We start from the raw sequence: 25,054 nt of genomic DNA, 5'->3' as shown, positions 1-25,054 counted from the left end.
AATTTATCTTTCTCAATCAGAGCACAGATTCCCATGACCAACATTATCTCAAACATTTTTCACTTACACATCTTCCACTAAACATGATCAAAACTAAATAACAGCTACCTCAGGGCACCTGAGGCTTAAGAAGCAAATATAACACACTCCTTCTTAGCATAATGGTTAGTTTGATATACAGCAATGCTGCCGATTACTCAATAATCCAATTCCATCTAAGAACAAATGACACCAATTCAGGAAGATTGAATATGATGAAGAAAGCTGTTGGGGAGGAAGGTTGACAATTACAGGATGAGTTGCTATGGGTGATCATTTTCAGGGATTTTTTCCCCAGTATCAATTATGAGTAAAGAAAGGGGGAAAAAAATCACATGCTGGATTCAGCCAATAAAGCACCCTATTATGTCAAAAGAAACATAAGATTCTCAAAAAGTTGAAATTTTAATTTATAAAGAATAAACATTTGAACTAAAGGATCATTTTTCAGGCATCTGGGTTAAAAATAATATAGGCCTGGGGTGCCAGGGTGGCTCAGTAGGTTAAGTGTCTGACTTCAGCTTAGGTCATGATCTCATGGTTTGTGAGTTCAAGCCCCACGTCGGGCTCTGTGCTGACAGCTTGGAGCCTGGAGCCTGCTTCAGATTCTGTGTCTCCCTCTCTCTCTGCTCCTTCCCCACTCATGCTCTCTCTCTCTCTCTCTCTTTCTCTCCCTCTCTCTCAAAAATAAATAAACATTAAAAAAATAATATGGACCTTAAACTAGGTAGTTAGTCAGCAAGTTTCTTGTCCTTTGTACTTAGTATTCTGCTTGCTCTATATAGAATGAGAATAATTTTCAAAGGAAATGGCACCTTATGAATTTGAGAAAATTTCATTTTTAATTTCTCCAGCTTACTACCTACATGCACGTTTTTAATTAGCTACATCTCTATCTCGTTATTTTCATCACTCTCCATATGTTTATGTATATCTATCAATATCATATATATTTTAATTTAGATTTATTCATATAACTTATGTTTCCTGAGCTACTGTGTATTTTATGGTTATTGGTTAGGGAAGTTTGATTCCCTAAGTTGTAACAATCCTTTAAGGATTTTATATGTATCACCTCATTTAATCTTCAGGACAGTATTAAAAGAACATAATACTTTTTAGAGCCATTTTACAGACGAGGCAACTGAGGATCACAAAGATTAGCTAGGTTGCAAACCCAGAAAGTTAAGTTCCAAACTCTATTCTGTTATTCTAATTCTGGAGGCACACATGTACATGACATAATCTTACTCTTCAGAAGCGAATATTTTATTTATCCATTTGTGTGGGTGTGTGTGTGCAGTATGAGGAGAGAAAGGAAAGAAAGAAGAATTTTTACTAATGACTTTATTGTTATCCATTTTCTTCATTCATACATATTTTGTACCACACCACCTATAGCTGTTTGATCTTTATGTCTTTTTAAGCATCTTTAAATCTCTGTCATATTCTTCATTTTTGACGAGTCAAACTTCACATTATTAGGTCTTTAATCACCCTACTTGCACCCTCTTTTCTTTTGAAACTTCTTTTGAACTTTTCCTTCTACATATAGATTTATATCTATGAATGTAGATCATCGCCATGTAGCTGTCTATTGTAGGATGTATTCGCTTATATTTTCATATGTGGACTGACTTTTTTTAGATATTTTCCTATCATTGTCTCACATACTCCTTGACAGGCTCTTGCAAACAAATAAATAATTATGTTCACTTACGGAGTAAAACAATATAGCTCCAACTTTTGAAAAACAGTGTTGTACATAATGACACTGACTTAATAGAGCCTCCTCCAACAGAGATCGCAGCCCTAGATCCAACATTGGAAAACAAACCTTCTGTCCTCTAACAAACAAGGTAAAGATTTTTTTTTAATTTTTAAGTTTATTTATCTATTTGTAGAGAGATAGAGATGAGAGAGAGAGAGAGAGAGAGAGAGAGAGAGAGAACACAAGTGAGGCAGGGACAGAGAGAGAGGGAGAGAGAGAGAATCCCAAGCAGGCAGGCTGTGTGCTGTCAGTGCAGAGCCCAGTGCAGGGCTCAAACCCATGAACCATGAAATCACAACCTGAGGCAAAATCAAGAGTCGGATGCCGACTAAGGAACCCTAAGGTAAAGCTTTTGAAACAGATTTCTAAATGAATATCTAGGTTCCAGAGGGAATTATGCAATAGAGACACATGTACAGATATAGGTCCCTTTGTAAACTCAATGGTCTCATTTCTCATATGGACTCCCCAGTATTTATTTCAATGGGTTATTTCATGAGCTATTTCTTCAAATATCAACATATACAAATGAATTACATCCTCATTATAGCAGTATCCCAATATAATTTCATCAGATTATTAAAGTCATTAATATTGGGCAAATTTCACATCAGAAAATAAATGCCCAGGGGGCTTGAATTGTAAAACATAATTAAATTATAGAGTTAAAATGTTATTACATGTAAGCCATATCTTGAATGGGTAAAACTTAAATTCTAAACAATTTTAACTTAGTTCATAATTGACTCAAATATTTATTGTATGCCTGTTGTGTTTACAGTATATGGAGTTTATAAAGATGGCTGGCTTATAATATGGTAAGGAAGCGAAAACACACATGTAGATAATAATACTACAGTACCCAAAATGAGATGTGCCACAAGAGAAGCAATTTATCTATGGAATGACAAGTTAGAGGAGAAGGAAGAGAGGAGGCATCCTCTGCAATATTTGTGCTTGTCTTGAAGATTGGCTCATTTTGGAATTGTGAAGATAGGGAGAAAGTTACCAAATCAGTAAAGCTCTCCTCATTTAAAAGAACAAGATACACTAGACAGTCCCGAACTAGAGAGAATAAAATGTTTATCTCAAAAATACTATTTTGAAAAAAAGATACTATATATATATATATATATATATATATATATATATATATATATATAAAATATAGGACTCAAGTCTCCCCTTGTGGTAAGATAAATTTATATTCTTTCCTGTATCTCAGGGTTTCCAGACTTAGTAATTTCCACTAGAACTTTATATACTTAACAAAAGGGCGTTTAAAGCATAAAGAATTTCAGCTTCAAATACTAATATAATAAAAGGAATAAAATCTATCTTAAATGTTTAGTATCCAAATAACTTCATTGTCTGTCTTTTCACTTGATATTCCCAGCACATTCAAATGACTGATGAAAACCCTTTTCTTTCTTATCTTTTTTTATGTTAAATAACCTCAAACCTTAATTGTGCTATGGATTTCATAACCATTTATTTATTTATTTATTTATTTATTTATTTATTTATTTATTTATTTATAAACGTTTATTTTGAGAGAGAGAGAGAGCTTGAGCAGGGAAGGGGCAGAGAAAGAGCAGGAGAGAGAGATTATCCCAAGCAGACTCCTTGCTGCCAGCGCAGAGCCCAATGTGGGGCTTGAACCCAAAAACTGTGAGTTCATGACCTGAGCTGAAACCAAGAGTCAGACACTTACTGGACTGAGCCACCCAGGTGCCCGTCACAACCCCTTACTGAAAATATCCTCTTCATCCCTCTCCAAAAGTCCATGTCCTCCATATCCTCCAAAGCTTATCTCTTCCACTAATTTTTTGAACAGTTTAGCGTCTTCTGAGTTTTTCTCTCACCCTTTTTTCCAACAATACTAATTATTTGTATACTTCCCAACGATGTCTTCATAACACCAAACAAATGCTTAATCTTGCTAGAAGCCTAAAACAAAAGCTCTTTTCTCTATATATGTTTTGACAAGAGATACATTGTCTTTATTTTCAGCAGAAGATGCCACCTGTATGATTTACACTCCATCTAAAAGACATGCTCTGCTAGTCTCTTTGCTAATGGTGCCCAGCTCTTTCGGTAAGGACAGGAGGGAAGTTAGAGCCGAGACAGCCCTGGAGCAGGAGGAACTGGGAGAGAGCAATGTTGGAAAACTCAGATTGAGTCATTGTTACCAGGCTTTGAAAGAAAACCATGGAGGTCATTTTGCATTTTCTTCAAGTGATTGTGAGGAAGACAAACTAGTTCCATATGGTGGCAGGGCAAGAGCTCAGAGCAGAAGAGAAATCTGCTGCATGAGATCTGCTCAGCTTGTCAGTTCGAAAGACCTTAGAGTTCAGATATCTGAGAGTCTTTCTACTGTTTTAAAGAGCCAAGGCCAAACTTCAATTTGTCATACATACAACTCCCACTGCCTTGGGTAATGAAAGAGCCTCTTGACTTCCTGAATACCGTAAAGATGTAAGAATGGAAGAAGCATAGGAGTCTCTTAAGTAGATAAAATTAGTGAGAAACCAACTTCATGACATTGGGCTGCCTATTTTAAAGAAAAGAAAGTTATAGAATCATTTGTATGATCCATAACTATTTTGAAGTCTTTTATTTAATAATAGAACTTGCTATTGTCCTACATTTATTAAGAAATACAATTTAGCCTTTCTGGTTATTTAAATTTCTATAAGTGAAAGAAAAGGGATAACTATGTGTTCATTGAGGATGACTAGAGAACCATCTCAGATGACTAGGGAGTAGTGACTAATTTCAACGTGCACCTGTCTGTTTCATTTTTCCTTCAGATGCTTATTGAGGGCCGCCTGGGTGGCTCAGCTGGTTAAGCATCCGACTCTTGGTTTTGGCTCAGGTTGTGATCTCAAGGTGGTGAGATCAATCCCTGTGTCTGCTTGGGATTCTCTCTGATTCTCTCTCTCCTCTCGCTCTGCCCCTCCACAGTCATGCACATTCAATCTATCTCTCCCTGTCTCCCTCTCAAAATAAATAAACATTAAAAAAGACGCTAATTGAAAACAATCATAATGCTGACATTCTGTACAGCCACTGACCAAATCATGCTAAGAAATGTGGGGGTTTTATCCTCATTAATTAGGAAAAATGGGTTTAAAAGGATGAATACCATCATTTTACTCAGTGGCTACCGTTTTAATCATATCTAATCATGTTCTTTGGAGTTTTTGTGTTATTTTAGGTGTTTTGTTTATTTTCATTTTGGGTTTTGGGGGGTTTTTTAGTGTTTTTTTTTTTTCATCTTCCATATTTCTGTCCCTAAGCCAAATACTTTACTCTGGAATAATGTTTGGTTTTTATCTCCTAACACATCATCCTTCATGAAAACCACATCTACACTGGCTGAACATAAGAAATAAATGTCCAGGATTCCCATGGTGTTATTTTGGGGGAGTATTCTTTATAATGACTCACACTTCAATTTTCCTTTCACTACATTCATATGCAAGGCCAACTTTGGCCCTTCTGTATATTGACTTCTCTTTTGTTAAGTGAAGTATCATTAACATAGAAGAGAAAGCCATGGTTAGTTAACTATACATAAAGACTTCAGAAATTAGACAGAACCGCTGTGTAAAAGAACCACCTAAATATTCTGTTTGAACCTCAATTTAAATAAGTTTCCTTATCTAATTAGAAAAAAATACTTGGTGTTGGTGAATGGCCAGCTCTTAGTTTGCCTGTATCAAATAACTAGCTAGGAGTGTTGGCTTTGGGTCAATAATTGCTGTTCTGTACTAGCTAAATAGTTGCTAAGAAAGATTGAGCCCCTTAACTGTTCAGATGACCTACCCTTGACTACACAGTTGCTCCCAGAATCCTTGTGGGATTCCACAGAGGCATAGTTGTCCTCATTTGTAAATTTCTTAAAATAGTGGTGAGAAACATATTTTTATGAAACACCATCCCTGTTTCTCAGTGCAAGAAAATGACTCTCCATGGTGCCTCTTCCCTAGAACATTCCCCTGTGACATGCTAAGGATATAGACTCAGACATAGTGAATACTACTATATATAAATTGCAGGTTTAACTCAGTCTTGTACAGTGAAAATCCTCTAAACGTTGATCTTTTCACTTTTATTTATTTTTCATTGAGATATAATTGACATATAACATATTAGGTTCAGGTGTATAACACAGTGATTTAATATATGCATATACTGCACAATGGACCTTCTAGGAATGTGGGCAACACATGGAAATGTGCACAGAAATGAGAATATGTTGATTTGAGGGATAAAGTAATTGATAAGGCTGGTCAGGAAATGGTCAGGAAATAAGTGATGATATGTATGGAGTTAGGTGGCATGGGAAAAAATAGAGGATGGCAAGATCTTCCAAGTCTTTGTAAACCACAATAAGGCATTTGGACATTATCTTTCATGTGTTGGGAGAACAACTGAGGGATTTTAACCAGAGTAGAAGAATAATGAGATGCAGGTTTTTGAATGAGCCTTACAGAGCATGGATTTTAGGGCAAAGGGGAAGGAGCAAGGTTCAAGGCAGTGAGACCAGTTGTAAAACTTTTCTAATACAGAAGAACTGCCAGGACTAGAAGACTGACCTTTTGATGTTGATTAAAGGACCTGCAAAAATGTTTCTTTTTACTTACAGACTCTACCATATAGCAATAATATAGTTTGTAGAGGCAAAGGTCAGGAAAAGACATCGTTGATGTTTATTCTACCCTTTATATGCTTGCATACATATTTAGAGATATATGAAGGCGTCCTTAAACTTGTAACAACTGATGGTATAGTCATACAATAGCTCCAAATGAAGGTGGAGAAGGATATGTAATAGCATGAAAAAATGGTTATAAAATTATGTGTGGAAAGCATGGTATAAAGAAATATGTAGAATACAGTTTGTATTTATACATGAAAAGAAACTATTTTGAAAGGTGCAAAACTAATGTAAGTGATTACTTCTAGACAGGTAGTTGAGGCAGGCCTGTGGGCAACAGCTTTATGTGCATTGTTCAAAATTTTTATAAGAATATGATTAGATATTACGTATATATTTTAAAATAAATATTTTCAATTTGGAAGGGGAAAACAAGGAAAAGACTAAATGCACATAAACCATAATGTCAAGAGTAGTTATATTCAGAGATGAGATTTGTGTTACTTTCTGTTTTCTTCTTTTTGCTTTTCTCTACTTCCTAAATTTATAATTGGGCGTTCCTATTGCCATGGTAACACAAAGAAACCATTGTAAACTATGAGGCTTAAACTGCAACCCTCTTGTGAAAGGATAAAAGTATAAACTGTATCCAGCACATAGCAGTCACTTACTTAATATCAATAGAACATTGGTGCTTAAGTTACCTGCAAATGATAGTGTAGAAAATTATCATGTTCTGGAATCTCTAGCCCCATTGGTGAGCTTAGAGCTACTAACAGGATACTGGTATTGACTTACCTTTTGAAAAAAGAAGGAAAGTCATCAGTAATCATAGAGAAGCCAAGAATTAGAGTTGGAATTTAGCATGGCTCATCCAAGAGCACCTGTGGGCAAAACTCACCCAGTTCCAGTGGAGCAGGAGATTTTAGGCCTGCAGTTGCAGCCACATAATTTTGGAATCATTCATCTTCTTCCCCAAACTGATTCTGTGTTCACTAAATAAGCAACTTTCCAATTATAATTTGGCTTTCTGTGTGAAACTCTAAGAAAAACGAGAGCCTGGATTCCACAATGTTCCCATTTTGAGTGTAAGTGGCGAACTAACAAGAGTCTCTCTTAGCTTGGAGAGAATGCGTGGCTGTCTCTGAAAGGCTGAGAAAGTGATCAAATCTGGAAGGTTGTGAATTCACACAGGTAACTTGTCCCAGGCTCCAACTGGTGACCTCTCAACCTTACTTTCCCCTGATGAAACCCGCCTCCAAGTGGGCGGTCTACAACCTGAAATGTAAATCCACATTTAAAAAATTCTACAATTCTTGGGGTGCCTGGGTGGCTCAGTAGGTCGGGTTGGGATCTCATGGTTCGTCAGTTCAAGCCCCGTGTTGGGCTCTGTGCTGACAGCTCAGAGCCTGGAGCCTGCTTCAGATCCTGTGTCTCCCTCTCTCTCTGCCCCTCCCCTGCTTACACTCTGTCTCCCTCTCTCTCTACTCAAAAATAAATAAAACAAAAAAAAATCTACAATTTTTGTCACCAGTGATTTTTAGCTGGCCCTTCAGAGTTTTAAAATACAGGCTTATATATGAGAATTTACCTTTAGAAGCTTCCCCCAACCTACTATTAACTATAGGTTCTATTAATCATTGAAAACAACAAAATTTGAGTAGGGCTTAATTGTATATTTTGCTCTGACTCAAAGATCTCTGCAGAATATCTGTAAAATGTTTTCACACAACCATATAACATTACTGTTATTTTCTAAAATTAATATCAACCTTGCAAAATAATAAGGGGACCTTTACATATACTTAGGTGCAAACCCAAGTCAAATATAGGTATCAAAGAATGAAAATCCAAATATTAATTGATCTGTATTATTTTTTTTAATATTTATTTTGAGAGAGAGAGAAAACGTGAGTGGGGGAAGGGCAGAGAGAAAGAAGGAGAGAGAGAATCCCAAACCGGTTCTGTGCTGTCAGCAGGGAGCCTGATGTGGGATCGATTTCACAAACCATGAGAGCATGACCTGAGCCAAAATCAAGAGTCAGGTACTTAACTGACTAAGCCACCCAGGTGCCCCTCATATTATTTCTGTTTAATAATAATGTAACATTTGTTCAGAGCTGGCCTAAGTCCCAGTAGTGTCACCCTCATACAGAGATATTAACTATATTGTGAGTGGATAAGATTTATAAATAAGACTCAGGTACAGAAGTGGTAATACACATGGATATTAAAAGAATATTCCTAGATGATTTTGATGAATGAGAACTGAGGAACCATGTTAGGTAGAGTTGGAAAGAAGGTAGAGGGTCTACTAGAGAAGACCTTGTATATCAAATTGACAACCTGACAACCTGAGTGTAGCTATTCTGAGCCCCAAGGAACCACTGAAGGACCTGAGCAAGTGTGCATTTGTTCCAATTGCCCAGATGAATATAAAACAATATATATAGGGTCAGTAGGAAATGACCAGACATCAGAGAACTAACTACATTAGGCATCAAATGTGATTTATCCACTAGTTTTTGAATTATAGACTAGTATTCTTCAGTCTGCAAAGAGTAATATCAGATACTAATTGAGAACATAAATTCCCAGTCCTAGTGAAAAGGCCTTTTTCACAAATAACCAGATGATTTTTTATATGTACAACTGTTGCAGAGCCTCGGATGTACGTTAATTTAAATTTTATATAAGAAATGTTTCTAGAGAGTAAGGTAGGTTAGGTTCTTTGAAGAATTCCATATTTGTGGTTAAACAGTTGGCATTTTGAACTTAATTTTAGGGATACTCCTAGAATATAAGCCCCTTAATGGCATGGCCCTTTGGTATATCTTAAGTGCTTAGAAAAATTCCTGGTATGTAATATGTGCTCAACAAACATTTCTTCAGGGAATGTATAATGATTAAGAACTTGGATTTTAAAGTCAAACATAGCCAGATTCCAGCTTATTTATCTTCTCTAAATCTTGGAATGCAAAATTGGTATATTGATGCTTAGATCACAGATTTAATATAAAAGTAAATTAAAGAATAAATGGAAAGCACTTAGCAGATTGTTTGGCACAGAGCAAGTCCTCAATCAATGACAATTATTATTAGTATTGCTGTTAAGAATAATGTGTACACATCATCACTGTTTAACATTAACATAGTTGTATGCTGTAATGGCACTCTACAAGGCATTTTTTTCTTTGGAGATTAATACTTGTAGTAAAATCAACCCATTTTCCTTTTGTGGATCCTGCACTATCAGAACCATATGAGTTTGAGTATGCATTGTGAAAAAACACCAAACACACAAGCCATAGAGAATTTTGCTATCTGTCATTTGGAGTCTTCCTTTTCTTTCTTTCTTTCTTTTTTTCTTTCTTTTCTTTCTTTCTTTCTTTCTTTCTTTCTTTCTTTCTTTCTTTCTCCTTCCCCTTTCTCCCCCCTCCTCTTTCTTTCTTTCTTCCTTTCTTTCTCTTTATTCTTTCTTTTTCTTTTTCTTTCTTTTTTTCTCTCTCCTTCCCCTTTCTCCTCCCTTTTCTTTCTTTCTTTCTTTCTTTCTTTTCTTTCTTTCTTTCTTTCTTTCTTTCTTTCTTTTCTTTCTTTCTTTCTTTCTTTCTTTCTTTCTTTCTTTCTTTCTTTCTTTCTTTCTTTCTTTCTTTCTTTCTTTCTTTTTCTCTTTCTCCTAGATTGGGTCTTGCAGTAGTTTGTTAAAAGGGCTGAGTGCAAAGAAGGGAGGAAATAATGAAAAAGGCAAACATTCAACAAACTGGTCTTATGGGTTCTGTAATTCTGTTGAATAGCTTATCTTTTTCCTTTTCTTAACTTCAGGTTGTATTTAAAGGGTCACACTGGGACAGCAGGAAAACAGAGCAGCCTGATCTTACATGGTGCTGATTTCAGCACTAAAGATGCAGATAATGACAACTGTATGTGCAAATGTGCCCTCATGCTAACAGGAGGTAAGTCCTATGGGGCCATTCTCTAAGTTATGTTTCATTGGTTTGAGGCTTGAAGTTTCTTATCTATGAGAAAGGACTGTGATCTTCTGGTCAGGAAACTTAAGAGCAAGTCCCTAGAGATCATTTTGTTCTGCCCACTAATTTACCATGTGTTCTCGTGCAAGACATTTCTAGCATATTTATAAGTTTGCCTCCTCCCCCATTGTCTGTAAAGGGGGCATGCTAAGCTTGGTTCTGAAAAAATTCTTTAGCTTCTTAAAGTGCCAGTTATTCTACCTTCTAAATAATCATAATGATACCCATAGTGGAATGGATAACAATTTGGGAATTCAGCATACAGGGGAAAGCCAACAAAAAACAAAAAAAAAAAACCTTCTTACAAAGTATTTTGCAACTATGTAGTACAGTTCATTGGCCATTCTATTGAAATGGAATAAGAAGAATAAAGAAGTGTACTGAGATCTAAAGTTATAAAATTCAGACCAGCAACACTAGGGCTTTTCAATGTATGGTATTGACTTCTGCAAGACATTTGAGCTGGTATAAGAGATACCATTAAATAGTACTATATCACCAAGTAAGAAAGATAAATCCTTTTTTTAACCTTCTCATTGTCTTTGAGCCTTCTGATTGTGTCAAAAGAGAAATTCTCAGTTTGGTGCTAGTGTATCTATAATACTTCTTGAACACTTACTCGATAATCATTCAATAATCTTTAGAGCAAAGAAGGAGAAAACCCTTAGGCCTCAGGCTCAGGGCCTTGGTTAGACAATGGAACCTACCTAGAAGTGAATAAAGTGATCTTGTTTTAATTGTATTGGGTTTTATATCTCCCTTTTATTGTAGCAAGTGGTACTGTTTTCTTCTTTAAAAGAATTATATAATCTTTGCATTTTTAAAGTATTCACAATATTTGATCTATAACAAATTATTGATTTAAAGAAAAAATTAAATATTAATAAAAATTATAAATGGATGATGGCAAAAATCTGTGAAGTTGATGCATGACTGGCTGAAGTTTGAGAAACATGTGGCTGAAACCCAATGGCAAGCAAGTTAGCTCAAGTCAAGCTATAGGTTCTGGCAAGGAAGGAGTTGGCACCCAGCAAAACTGTAAAGGAAAACTTTTTTCCTGTGCTTCTCTTCTCACAGTTTTTGTGTTCTTTCTCTCTCTGAATGGAATAGCAGTCACTCCAACCCTCAGCTTTCCTGGTTCTCCTTCTGTGTTAATCTACAACAAACCATGTTTTCATTGACAGTAAGGAAAAAAAAACCCTCGAAATCCATTATTATATATTAGTATATGTTATTGCATAGGTTGTACTCCCTTAGTTGAATGCCAAACCAGCTGTGTGGGATAAGCAGGGAGACAAACTCTATCTCCGCTTTGTACATAAGGAAAATAAAAGCAAGTTAATGCTTACCATTTTATATTTAACACCCAGCACAGTAGATGTGGCACACAGGAACTCAATTAAAAATATGGCACATGAATAAATGAACATTTTGTAACCCTTGAAATCATGTTCAAATTTTGAAGCCAGTGAAATGGATCATTAGGTTGACACTTTGTCATCAGTTAACAGAGCATGGAAGAATAGGGAGGGGTGGTTTTACAGAAATCTTTCCACCTTCCTCCCATCCCCACGTCCTCCATTATTACCACCACCAAATCACATCCCATTGACCCCCCTCCACCGCACTTACATTAACATCATTTCAACATGGGACCAACTCTAGTATTATCAAAGCCAACCTGTTATGATTCTTCTTCTATCATATCCTCCTCCTTAAACTTTAAAATGCTATTCTGGCATCATTTGCAACCTCATCAAATAGGTAAAAGTCCTCTATATGTAACTTTATGACCCCCTCCCCAAAACAGTTGTTAAAATTTAGATTGGTACCCACAGGTTAGGTTTTAAACTGTTTTCCTGAAAGAAAAAAAATTTTCATTACTTCCCTGATCCCATAAATGGAATTGTCAACAACTTTATACAGAGACAAAAGGACTTTGATTGTCTAGTTTGCTGTTCATTTTAATATTGAAATGTGCTTCATTTTCTCCATGTCTATTTTTACAGATAGCTTTTCTTACCAAATAAATGCAATGCCTGAAAGAACAACAGTAAAATATTTCTAATGTTGCCTTAGAAGAGCATTCCAATATGTTCATATTTCTGTCATAATAATGAGAAATATAGAGCTAAGCAAAGAGGAAAATGCACCTCTTGGTTGTTGGTGAGAAAATTTCATTGCTCAGATTTATGATTTTATTTCTGCTTCAAATGATTGAACTTTGTCATGTTCTTTCATCCATAATCATTCCTGGATCTGCTTCTTACTCACCAATAAACACATATGTTGGGGAGAGAAAATTTCCACTTATTGCTTGGGCTGGAATGGTCTAACTAAATGTGTTTTTGTAATAAACGCCATTACCCTATCAAATATCCTTTTGAAAGAATCCAGGCCTTGCAAACCTATTCACTCTGCAAAGCTAAAATGTGGAATTTCGATGGCTAAGAACTGGAGAGCATAAGGATGAATGTCAATGACAGTCCAGGTAACTTGAGTATTGCCTGGAACGTTAGGTCCTACTTAGCTACTCCCCACTACCAGTATTTATTCTGTCATAGTTTCCCTTAGAACCATTTTCTTCATCTAATGGTTTTTCCTTTCTTTTTTAATTTGTATTTGAACTTGCTGCCTATTTTAAATAGTTTCCTTTAAGCAATAAGATTTTATAGTCTTTGAAGCTAATAATTCATAGTTTTCTGTCACCATCAATTAAAGTTTTATTTCATCTTGTTTATTTACAAAATTTTTCCTTTGTTTCTTCTGAAAGAAATTAAGGGTAGAGTAAGATTTATCGCCCACTAACTGTCCTAAATAGTTTTGTGCAAATACATGCAGGGATTTGGGTTGGCGAATGTGGTATCGTTGCCACCTTTATATGACAGAGATTGAACAACAAGAGATGAGCTTAATTGAAAGCAGAAGGTATTTCAGTTAGGCATAAAGTAGAACATTTTGATCTTTCTTTATTCTTTCCCAATATCCTAACTTCTTAACTTTCTTCTATCAATTTAACATATTTTTAACAAGTAACTATTACAGATCAACTACTCTTAGAGAAATGAGCAAGACAGAATAGAACTTGCATCTATTGAGGGAGACCATCAACAAAAGAGTAAGCAATAAATAACAATTTCAAACCATAACCAGTTTCGGAGGCAAAATATAACGTGATGGAGTTGTTGGAGAAAGGGGAAGTAACTTTAGATGGAGTGTCCAGGGATCAAATGCTGCCAAGGAGGATTGTTCATTTCTAGTGGTGGACATCTTCAAGAAGAGAATATAAAGCTATTTTATCTAAAAGAGCTTACTTATGCATGTTCCTGCAGTTGAGGGTCTAGACAAGAAAGTCTCTACTTTCTTCTGGTTCTGTGATTCTATTATTCCATGTACTCACTGTGGCTAATGTAAGGAAAACCATGTGATATTATTTTTCAGTGCATGGGTTGTGATTCGTAGTATAGTGTAGAGTGGAAAGGAGGTGTAATGGGCTGAGAAAGTACATTTACATCAATAGAAATAGATACCACAGTGCTTTATACCTCCTTTCCCAGAAGTATATGTACTTGTTTCTACCTTACCAGAAAGCCAGCAATTCTTCCATCCAATGTAAATGTTGAAAATTTTTCATGTTTTGTTACAGATTTCTTCTGGGACCAGAATATATATTTCAAGGTCAAAATTGCCCCATACAGTTGCTTCTGTGCAACTGCCCTTTTAATTAATAGTTAAATAAAGGTGATTTATCAGCCCAGATTTATAAGCCAGAAATGTCTTTGTTCTATGATGCAACTGACCTTAGGAAAATTTGTAAGTTTTCTCCTTAGGTTTCCTCCTATATGTAGGATATTGTGAAAAATCCATATACTTCAGTATTGGGAGGGACCAAGTTAAGAGATGATTGTAGGCAATATTTTCAGTCCTGTAGGACAGTTCGTTTTGTGCCTTCCTGAGCCCAAAGAAAGGAATCAGTTTCTTTTAAACTTAACAGTTTTATCTAGTATTTAACATTAAGAAAATGAAAATGTAATCTCATTCAATGCATGCTTTTGTTTTATAGGGATTTATTGTATATAAAAACAAATATGTAAAAATCTTCTGACTCCAAAATTCTGAAAAGGAACAACTTAGATTGTCACATTCAAAGCGAATATTACATTTCAAGAAAACGGGGTCTTTAGTACTAAATTAGCATTCTTCAAATAGTCTTTCTAAAAGACTATTAGAAACTACAGTTACTAAAGGTTGCTGACAAAACAAAACATGGTATTGTTTTACATTCTGTTCCTTACCTTACTTTTCTTTCAACACAGTTTCCACATTTAGTGTATAATATAAAAACTATGTAAAAATGTGACCTAACCTTCTACAGAAAGAATCTGTTGTGGTAGAAACTCTGATCTCTTTTCCCACGCATAAACTATGTCAGACGACAGACAAGACTTTGCTAAAGCTAACAAAGGATATTTCTCAGTTCAGCCCTTAAAAGACAGGATAAAGCCATACACATAAATTTCTTAGTACACCCTACAACTTCCCAGATGCTAACAGCAGAATTGATAAATGCTTGCAGAAAGAGTTGATATTGCCTGCTATATAATCTTGAGGACAAAGAAAATGAAAGAAATTAGCAGCTTCTCCAACTGGCAAATGACGCTAAGTGACAAGATCTTTGGGAAAATATAATCATCTTAGAGTTTTTAATAATCCAGGAAGGATGTGCTAAGCATTGCCAGATAACTGGCATTCCCTAGGTTTTAAGGCAAAAATGTTGAGGGAAAAGATCCATATGGATAATTTAAGGTTGACCACAGAAATCTACATTGCATTACTTTATTTCAAAGCAATTTCTCATTTGTACATATCCAGTACACAAAATGTTCCACAAAATGTGTGTTGCAGAGACTCTGTGCTGTCTACTACTATATACTGAGTGCCTAGCACAGTGCCTGGCACATAGTATGTGCTCAATAAATATCGGTCGAGTGAATGAATACTTTATCACAGGCTCTGAAAGGGCATTACAAAGTCACAAATGATCCCAGTGAGAAGGCATAAAAGTAAATCAGTGTGAATCTGAATGTGACTGTTGCTTGAACTGAGGTTTAAAATACAGAAGTATGCATATGTATTTGCAGGCACACTCGTGAAACAATTTGATGAATAGAAGATATGAGAATTGGGACTAAATTTTAAGAATAACTAAACCTCAGAAGACTAAGCTCAAGAACTGGAAAAATTTATTAGATTCCTGTCTTCCAAGTAAATATGAACATTTCTAAGTACAAATTTATATTCCTATTTTCTGAAGGAAATTTTTGCTTATTGGGAAAAGAAAAGCAGAGAATATCAGAAAATGTCTTTCAAATGGTAAATTTGGAAAAAAAAAAAAAAAGTGAACCAGAACTGATAGTCCCATAGTACAAGTCTGCCACCGAAGGTTAATAATTGACAATGCATGAGAAATCATCAAACGCTTACTTTTGTGTTATTTTACTCTCATAATAATATAGCAAATATTACTGCACTCATATGAACAGGCATTATTGCATTATCTTAAATGGTTTATATTTAATAACTTACATGACACTTCTAAAAACCCTTTTAAATCAGCACCACAGTAATGCTTTTGGCAAGAAATGAGATACAGAAACATTAGATAATTTACCAAAGGTCACAGAATCAGCACTAAGGGTAAGATTTGAACACAACCTCCAGATAAGCCATCACTTTATCTGCTCCTTCTCCGGCCTCTTTTAAAATGAGTGGCATTCAAAGGCAACAGGTATCTATTTTACTGTTTGCAGCGCGTTAGCAGGGATTTCCTCATTTAAACCTTAAAAGTGAAATGAAGTGCAAGGGAGGGAAGAGACAGTAAGAGAATACCTAAAGGTTTTAAGTGAATTCAAGATCACTGTCCAGGATCAACAACTTTTCATCTTTGGAACAAAAAGAAGAGAAAGGGAAAAAAAGCCAAGTCCTTGGCCTGAGAGGGATATAGTATGAGGTGACAGAGAGAACGCAGACATCTAGGAAAGGTCCTTTGCCTCCCGCGTGCTACTCCTTGAGGCTACCTATGGATAAGGCCAAGTTTGTGCACGTGAACTCAGTAAGTGATTTTCATAATGAAAAATGGCACCATCAGTTTTGTGCAGCCTCATTCTTAGTTAGCAAGAGAGGAACTCTTATGTTCTGTGCAAGTTCTGTTGTGCATTGCTGACTAGATTGTATGCATTGAAAATGAATGAAAGAAATCCATAAGAACAGATATATCTTTACAGTTTGTTGTACTTTTTACCTTAGAAAGGAAGTGTTGAGAGACATTTTGTTTAGGATCAGAAGAATTTGAGAGTTAGGTTTCCTGATTTTCAAATAAATTTGGACTTCCTGAGTACAAAGTTTAGAATCAAATTCCTACTTTCTGGGCAACGTTTTATTTATTGGTGATAAAATGTGAGTTTTCTGCTTCAAAGATAAAAGACTGGAATGATTTTTAAAGGCCGGAGAGCCAGGCATAGTTAGGACAAAGCTAAATTTTAATGAGTTAAGTGTAAATGAATTAGAAACATGCATCTCAGATTTCTTATTAAAATATACATGAGGTTACAGGTTATAAAGAAAAATGCTTGGCAACGTACAAGCCAGCAGTTGCCAATCTTAAAACATTTGAGACATTTTATCAGTTGTCCCAACAGCAGATGGACACTGCTGGTTTCTTCTGTCCTTTGCTTGCATCACTGCGTTCTTTTAAGTTTAAAGTGTCTTTCCTAGATTAACTTCTTTAGCATATTGGCGCATTTGTTATTCCTAGGCACACAGAGTTAATATTTCCCCAAGATTGTAAAGCACATATAATATTATCCAGCTACTTGGTATCTTATCAGAGAGGAACTGCAAACCCAGGCGTACTCTCTATATGTTCACAAAGAACACCTTCATTCCATGCAAATTTACATAGGTCCTGGTTACCCATGAGCACACAGGATTATCTATGAATGTCAAGGAGTACATATGAGTAACAAGGACTCCACTATACTTTTGCCTGTTTTCTATAATCATGCTTTAAAACCTTGTCTTTTCAGGATTTATGTTTAAAAGAGCTGGCCATGTTCAATTTTTTCAAAGAAAAGTAGAAAGTAGAAATTCCTTTGTTGTTTTACTGCATGTGTCAGAGGAAATGGAATACTTACTTGCACACAAATAGCTATTTTTGTTTCCTTGTAGTTCAGAATATCTTATAAAGGACACTGCAACAAAAATTGTCATGAGAAATAATCACCCTTTCTTTTCGTGTCGTGCCATCTTAATTCGTCATCTTTATTATCATCAACTGCTCTGCGATAGTCCATTATGTGCATGGCCCACTGGTCTTAAGATAAAGCGTCAAATACATTAAGGTCTTTGGTTTCAACATGATGTCAAAAGAAATCACTGAAAACAATTGTTCAAATCATGTTAGTTACTTAAATGCCATTGTTTTTACAATGCAAACGTTGCACAACTTACTCATTTGGGTCCAAATTATTGCATATTTCTCTAAGAGACCCTACCAAGCAAATAAGGAGATATGTTGGCACTGATGACCTGGTCTTTATTATTAAATCATTATGGTGCCTGCCCCACAAGATGTAATCCTTTGTGTTCGTTCCTACCCTAAACCTTCCATCTTCCTTTCCACATAACTTACACTAAGCACTTATTTAGGATTTTACAGGGCCGAATAGTCAATGTGTCATCTTATTTGGGCCATACGACTATGCTGGGAAAATGGTTGGCCAGACATTATAAACCACATCTTATGAATGAGGAACTAAGTGACCATGACCTTGGAACCATCTCCTTACTGCTAGGCATCAGTGTCTTTATTACAGTACTTGCCACATCAACTCAGGTTGTTTGAAGGATGAAATAAGAGAATGCATATAAATGCTATAGCATAGTCCCTAATGTATATTAACTATTTTATAAATAGCAAATATCATTATTATTACTGCTTAGGATCTCTTGGTTATTAACTGGTGCCATCAGCATCAAAGTCTGGGTCTTCTAATTTCTTGTCTGGTACACTATAGGCTTTCCATTGCCCACAAGAAAATTTCTGAAAATAAAATAAAAACCTCTGTGTTCTCTCTCCTGTTTATTTTGCTAAGCTTTTGTTGTCTAACCCCTTACCCACTGGCAGTCCAGTCAAGCCAGGCTGCTGACAGACACTCTCTCCTACTCTCTCAGGGTACACACTGTGTTCAGAATTTCTTTCTGTTCAGTGAATTCACATTCATTCTCAGGACACAGCTCAGGTGGTAAATAAGTCAACTTTGTGGACCCACTGACAGGACGTTCTGCCTCTGTATCCGTAGATTTCCTTCTTCTCTGTTTAACAACCCTCACCTCATTGTTAAGCAGTTTATTGTCTCTCCCATGAACAAAACTGTGCAGTCTTTGAAGACAGGATTTCTGTTTTATTCAACCCTGACCTCTATATCTTTCTGTTGGTTAATATTTGTTGACTTGATTTTAAAATCATTTTTTTCCCCTTCATCATTCTGCCACATATGCTCAGGATGACTTTGGCAGACCATAGTTACAGAATGAAGGTTCTCAATAATATTTGATTAAACATTCAGCCTGATAGATCTGGTTCCCTTGGTTAAATATTGGTTCCTATTTCGAGAGAATGTTTTGCTTATTCATCTGATGATGGACAAGTAGACTGGATAAACTCTAAAGTTTTCCATGAACGTTGTTCAACTTTCCACCAAGACTGCCTGTTTCTTTACCTTTATTTCCTGAGAGTTTCCCCCGTGTTCACTATGTTCTAGTGAACAAGCTACACTGATGTTCTTTTAGTTTCTAACCATGTCAAGCTCTCTTTCTTCCTCAGAACATTGGCATGTGCTATACTCAGCTTAAAAGAGTCTTTCCACATCTTCACATGGCTGCCTCCCTCTCATCCTTCAGATCTCATTAAATACCAGCTTGTTCTGTGAATGTGAAAAGTCAAGTAGGTCTCCTTTTATTCTCCTTCATAGCTCCTTGATTCTTTTCTTTCTCTTTTTTTAAATCATGAAGTATCGTAAGTATTTTACTTATTCGCTTGCTTTTTGTCTGTTCCTCACATGAGAAGTAAGTTCCATGAAGGGAGGGACCACTTCTGTCTTGTTGAGTATTGTGTTAACAGTAGTCACAATAATTACATATTGAAGGAATAAATAAAGAATGAATGAACGAACACAGTAGGCGTGGATGTTATGTATTGTGGTGTCTATCAAATATAACTTTTTAGTAAACTAAACTACTTCAGACTCTGAAAATTTGTAAGGAGAAATAGTCAAAAACAGCCAATCTGTCAGTAAGCTTATAGTCACTCCCCCAGTCATTTGTTAAGCAAACTGTTAGGTACGGTGCTAAGTACATGAGGTAGGCCTGTAAATAGACCATGCCTTTACATTGTCCTTAGGATATTGGATAAAAGACTGTGATTTGATCTTCTGACCTTCTCAGCTTGAGGCTGCTATTTTCTCATGTTAACTATGACCCAGCCATATGGTCTTCTTTCAAGATATCCAAAATGCCATTCCCCTTACCACAAACATTACCCTCCTTTACTCATCAGAAAAAATACAGAAGATCAATTTGTCTGATTCTCTCACGTGCCCCTACTGTTTCTTGTGTCTTTGCTAAACTCATCCAAAATTTCCTAATGAATCTACCCTTCAGCCTGTGCCCTTTATTGCCAGGCTGCTGTTGGAAACAGACTTCTGCCTTCCCACAGTTGTCCAGAACTCTTGTGACTTTCTCTAAACCAAACAAAAATACATACTTTTACCTCGAGTACCTAATGTAAGTTGGAGGATCATTCTGATTCATAGAAGTTCCTAATAATAGAGTAGCTGCCTTTCCTTCAGAGACCATGGTGGATATTTGAAACACTATGAAAGGATCATTAACATGATGGGAGAGTGCATCAAGAAAGTCAGAGAAAAGGAGGAGAAAGTCGAAACACTGGAGCAATCAAGTTGGGTTTCATTTGGTGTTTTGAGAGTCTTTAGGGCAAATGCATTCCCTAATATTAGAATGCTTTTTGTAACACAAATAACACATTTTTACTAGTTGTATTTATCAAAAAAATTTAAAGGAATTAATCTTAAGAAAAAAATGTGGAATTTTACAGTTCTTCCTTCCTTGCCAAACAAGAACTTTCTCGTTTCTCATGTTTTGACTGCGTTAACATCTATGTTGTCTGCATACAGTTGGAAAAATAGCATTGAATACAGTCTTTCCAAATTCAAGACATACCTTATTCTTCTCTAATACGCGCTGTGATTAATACAGCTTGCTATGTCTCTAGTATGACTTTATAAACACAACCTTGCTGTATTCATCTTCCAAAATTGAAAAATGAGAACAAGCTTTTCTCCATTTAACTTTTTCTAAAGTTTCTGCAAAATGATGCTTGTGTTATACACAAGTTAACATCAGTTAAACATCAGTTGTACAGCTTTCTCTTTCTTTAGCTATTAGTCCCTTAGGTATAACTCTGTAATCAAAGGGAGGTCAGCTGTATCCAAATAAAAATATGCCAGAATGTCTCTGGCATAGATCTCTCCCTAAAGATTTCAGTAGTGTTACTTCAGGAGACAGAGAAAAAGTACTATGTTTTATCTAAAAATCTAAGAACTTAATTCATTAAAAAAATAAATTACTAAGTTACCCTTACAGAGAACTATACAAGCATAGGATCTCCATGTTGCTCATCAAGTTGTTTTTCTTTTTAATAAGTTTTGAAAGAGCTTGAACAATCACAGAAAAAAAAATACTGCTGTAGAGACACTGTATGGCTACTATTGATGAACACTTCCCATATAGCTGTAAAATATAGGGAGAACATAGTAATTCAAATTCAATTTGTGCATCATAGTCATTGCCCAGTATCCAATTAGTTTCAGAAGGAGCTGAGGGCCAGTTGTTGGCAAAAATATGAAGTAGATGGAGAACATTTCTTTCACTCTATGTAGATATCAGTTGTCAAAGCTTCTGAACTTCCTCGCTAATTATTGTTCTAGTCCTAATAACAAGCTTAACATGGAATGACTAAGGGTATCTGCATTTTACTTGCCCTACATATAAATCTAGGTCTGAAATAGATCTTATCTTGAATCCCAGAAGTTTCCCATCATTACAATGGGAAATGAGTCCCAATGGAGTGACCCTGAAGCTTGGTTTCCATGGAAGCTTTCCTCTCTACTCATACATTGCCTAAATTGGATGTCGCTTAAAACAGTTGCACTTACCCAGAAGCTTTTTGTTGAATGCCTCGTATTTGCAAATTGTCATAAAAAGTATAAATGAATTCCACCTTGGTTAATTCCACTAATTTCCAGATGTTCAATTTACTTATAATTGTTTCTTCTCCTTCTTTTCTCTTTCATTATTAACTAATTTTTCAGGCTGGTGGTTTGATGCTTGTGGCCCATCCAATCTAAATGGAATGTTCTATACTGCTGGACAAAACCATGGAAAACTGAATGGGATAAAGTGGCACTACTTCAAAGGGCCCAGTTACTCCTTACGTTCCACAACTATGATGATTCGACCTTTGGATTTTTGAAGGCATAATGTCGAAAGCAGTCATAAAAGCAACAAAAAAAATCTGAAGCTACCAGATAAGAAACTGCTTGAAAACTTCTGAAGCAAACAATATTGTCTCCCTTCCAGCCACAAGTGGCATTTATGTGAAGTCACCAAGGTTCTTGACTGTGGACTTGGAGCCTTTAGAGTTCACAAAAGTCTCTAGATGGGATTAATCGTGTTCATAAGTCTTGACTGTGGGGAATGCCACTCACCATCATGTTTTAAAAAGGGAAGAAACTGCTCAGTTCACTGTGCTTCAAACTACTACTGGATCTTATTTTAGAACTATGGTAGCCAGATTATAAATACGGTTAATTTCATATAAAAACTGAAGAAAAAGAAGAAGAGGAGGAGGATGAGGAGGAGGAGGAGGAAGAGGAAGAAGGAGAAGGAGAAGAAGAAGGAGAGAATGTATAGGAAGAGGAGGAGAAGGGAGAAGGAGGGAAATGAACAACAACAAAGAAAGAATATACATGAAAAATACAAACAGGCCTGCCGTAATCCTTTGGAAAAGATGTATCACACAAGTGAAATGGTGTTATTTCTATGCAAACCTACTAAAAATCAGTTTATACTTTTGCACAATTTTGATAAAAGTTTAAGAATAATAGCATTGCCCTCTAAGTTGGTTAAATGTTAATGGATTTCAGAAGCCTAACTCTTAAGTCATACTTACTAGTTGATTTCAGTTAACCCATCTTCAAATGTAAATTCCATTTTGGTAAACCATAATGACTTGTAGTGCATGAAGAATAATAGTGTGAGTTAGAAACATGCTCCATTTACTCTGATTTTTTGATACAGTTTTCAGAAAAGAAATAGACATGACCAAGTATGGACATATAAAGCAAAAAATTACCCCCCATGCTACAGTTTTCATTTACTTTAAAAACTGAGTGACATATAAATATATTTATAGCGTGAGTAAAATTTAAAGAATGTGAAATATACCATCAAGCTCTTAAAATAATATACATGCATTTAATATTTCCTTTGATATTATACATGAAACCAGTATTTTAGAGTGTATTCAGTTGGAGTAAAACCAAATAAACTGGAACAGTTCATTTTACAATATCTTCTTGCATGTGTGCACTTAAGTGTAACTTCATTATTTTTAAAATCACCATTTCAATTCCTCATTCTGTTATTTCATGCTAATTTAATTTTTGCTAATTAAGTGAAGCATGTTTTCCAGATTCACCCTGTTCCAGTTTCTAGGAGAGATACACTTTGAAGTCTATAAAAATAAAAGAAGAATTATAAATACCATTGTACGTAGCATGTTTATATCCATGGTAAACCTAATAGCTGTTTAATCTGGAATATGCAAGATTGTCCTTCATTGAAGCAAACAAACACAAGTTTTGAAAGAAATCTACTATACTATTTTACATTATTTCTTCACGTTTTTCTCTCTCAGGCTCTGTCTTCATAAGCAACTTCTGATTTTTAAAAAATTATTTAGTGGAGAAAATTGTCAAAATTCTGTATTAAACATAAGGAAAACACCCCAAAAGAGAAAATTAATCAGTTATCTAAAAAATTGTGACTTCTAGCTACTATAATTCTCTCAATGAAAATATTCCTATGGGATAATCTATCTTAAGTGAATTTGGGGGCACAAGTTTTTGTGGCAATTTGAATTTACTACAGTATTTTATCAAAAATAAACACTGCCTCTAAGTGTTCAGGGTTACAGTAGTGAAGCATTTTTATCAAAATGTGAGTTATTATGAGGTAAGAAAACTGAAATACATATTAAGTGTCCTTTCTTAGAAAAATAAGTTTGTTCAAGGCAACAATATAGATTTCCTCTATTTGAGAGAATAAAGCTATTCCATTTTTAGGAAAATATTTTCTAAATTTGCCATCAAGTCTTCATTTTTATGCATCCGTAACAACCCCATTTTGCCTCACAAGTGACATTCTCCCATATTATGCAGTTGTTCAGTTCTTGGTGACTCCTTCATAGCACTGTTCAGCCTCTCCCTCTAAAGTCCTTCTTGATAGTTTTCATTTAAGTGAATGAAAGTGAGTGTTTTGTTCTTTTGTGTTCCTACAGATTTTTGTTACCAGTCTTTTGATAAATACTATTTCCCAACTCATATTACAAAAATAAAATGAAATAATGAAAAAAAAAAGAAAGCATGATATTTACTGTTTTGTTATCTGGGTTTGAAAAAATGAAATATTGTTTCCAATTATTTATAATAAAGCAGTATAAAATGTTTTATGACTTCATTATGTGTACTGTGTAATGCTTACAGCTGTGCAACTATTTAATATGTGTATCCTTTACATTTAATTATTTCAAGATAAGATAATTAGGTATTAGGATCTTGTCTTTATGTTTTTATCTCATTAAACTTTATGTGGTTTCTAGACCATTTTTCTCACATCAGTCACAGATTTATTTGATTTTAAATAAAACTGAAAATGTATTCATGCAACCTCATCTCATTTTCAATAAATGTTTTACAAATTTTAAAATTAGAGATCTGTAGAAGTATGGAATCACTGGGAGGAAAAAAAAAAAAAAAACTACTAAATTAACTAATCCCTCAATCTCTGAAAAACTTCCAGTCTGGGATGTGATAAGAAAGCTTAGCTCCATTAGAATGTTAGATCAAAGCAATGGGTCTCAGTCCCACATCTCTGTATGGTTGTATGTTCTACCAGTTATGAATGCCATATTATCATATAACAATTGACAATAAATTCTGGGAGCTCTGAACTGGAATAATGGGAGATGTGTTGAATATTTGAGAATGGAATAAAAGGGAAAGCATAAGGAGGTGCTACCAGCCCATCATGCCTGTAATCCTATCAGTGGTCTTATAAGGTCAGTCCTTAGAAGGAAGTTTCTTACTTTGCCCCTTGATCCTGCACCCACTAACACCACACTGATTTGAA

The 25,054-nt window shown here is 35.3% G+C and overlaps 1 protein-coding gene across 7 annotated transcripts in view; it reads left to right on the top strand.

Annotated features, from left to right (window-relative positions):
* Positions 1-24,591, top strand: part of ANGPT1 (angiopoietin 1) — a 363,665-nt gene extending 339,074 nt beyond the window's left edge. For all 7 annotated transcript variants that reach the window (XM_053896598.1, XM_053896597.1, XM_053896599.1 and 4 more), the window contains 2 exons: positions 10,299-10,429; positions 21,955-24,591. In XM_053896598.1, coding sequence (XP_053752573.1) covers positions 10,299-10,429; positions 21,955-22,115 — 292 coding nt within the window. In that variant the 3' untranslated portion in view covers positions 22,116-24,591. The remainder of the gene's footprint in view (positions 1-10,298; positions 10,430-21,954) is intronic.
* The last annotated feature ends 463 nt before the right edge of the window (positions 24,592-25,054 follow it).

This window comes from Panthera pardus, unplaced genomic scaffold (genome assembly GCF_024362965.1).
Source record: "Panthera pardus isolate Hobbes unplaced genomic scaffold, ASM2436296v1 HiC_scaffold_7, whole genome shotgun sequence".
NCBI classification, from domain to species: Eukaryota; Metazoa; Chordata; class Mammalia; order Carnivora; family Felidae; genus Panthera; species Panthera pardus.
This window is presented reverse-complemented; position numbering and strand designations above follow the sequence as displayed.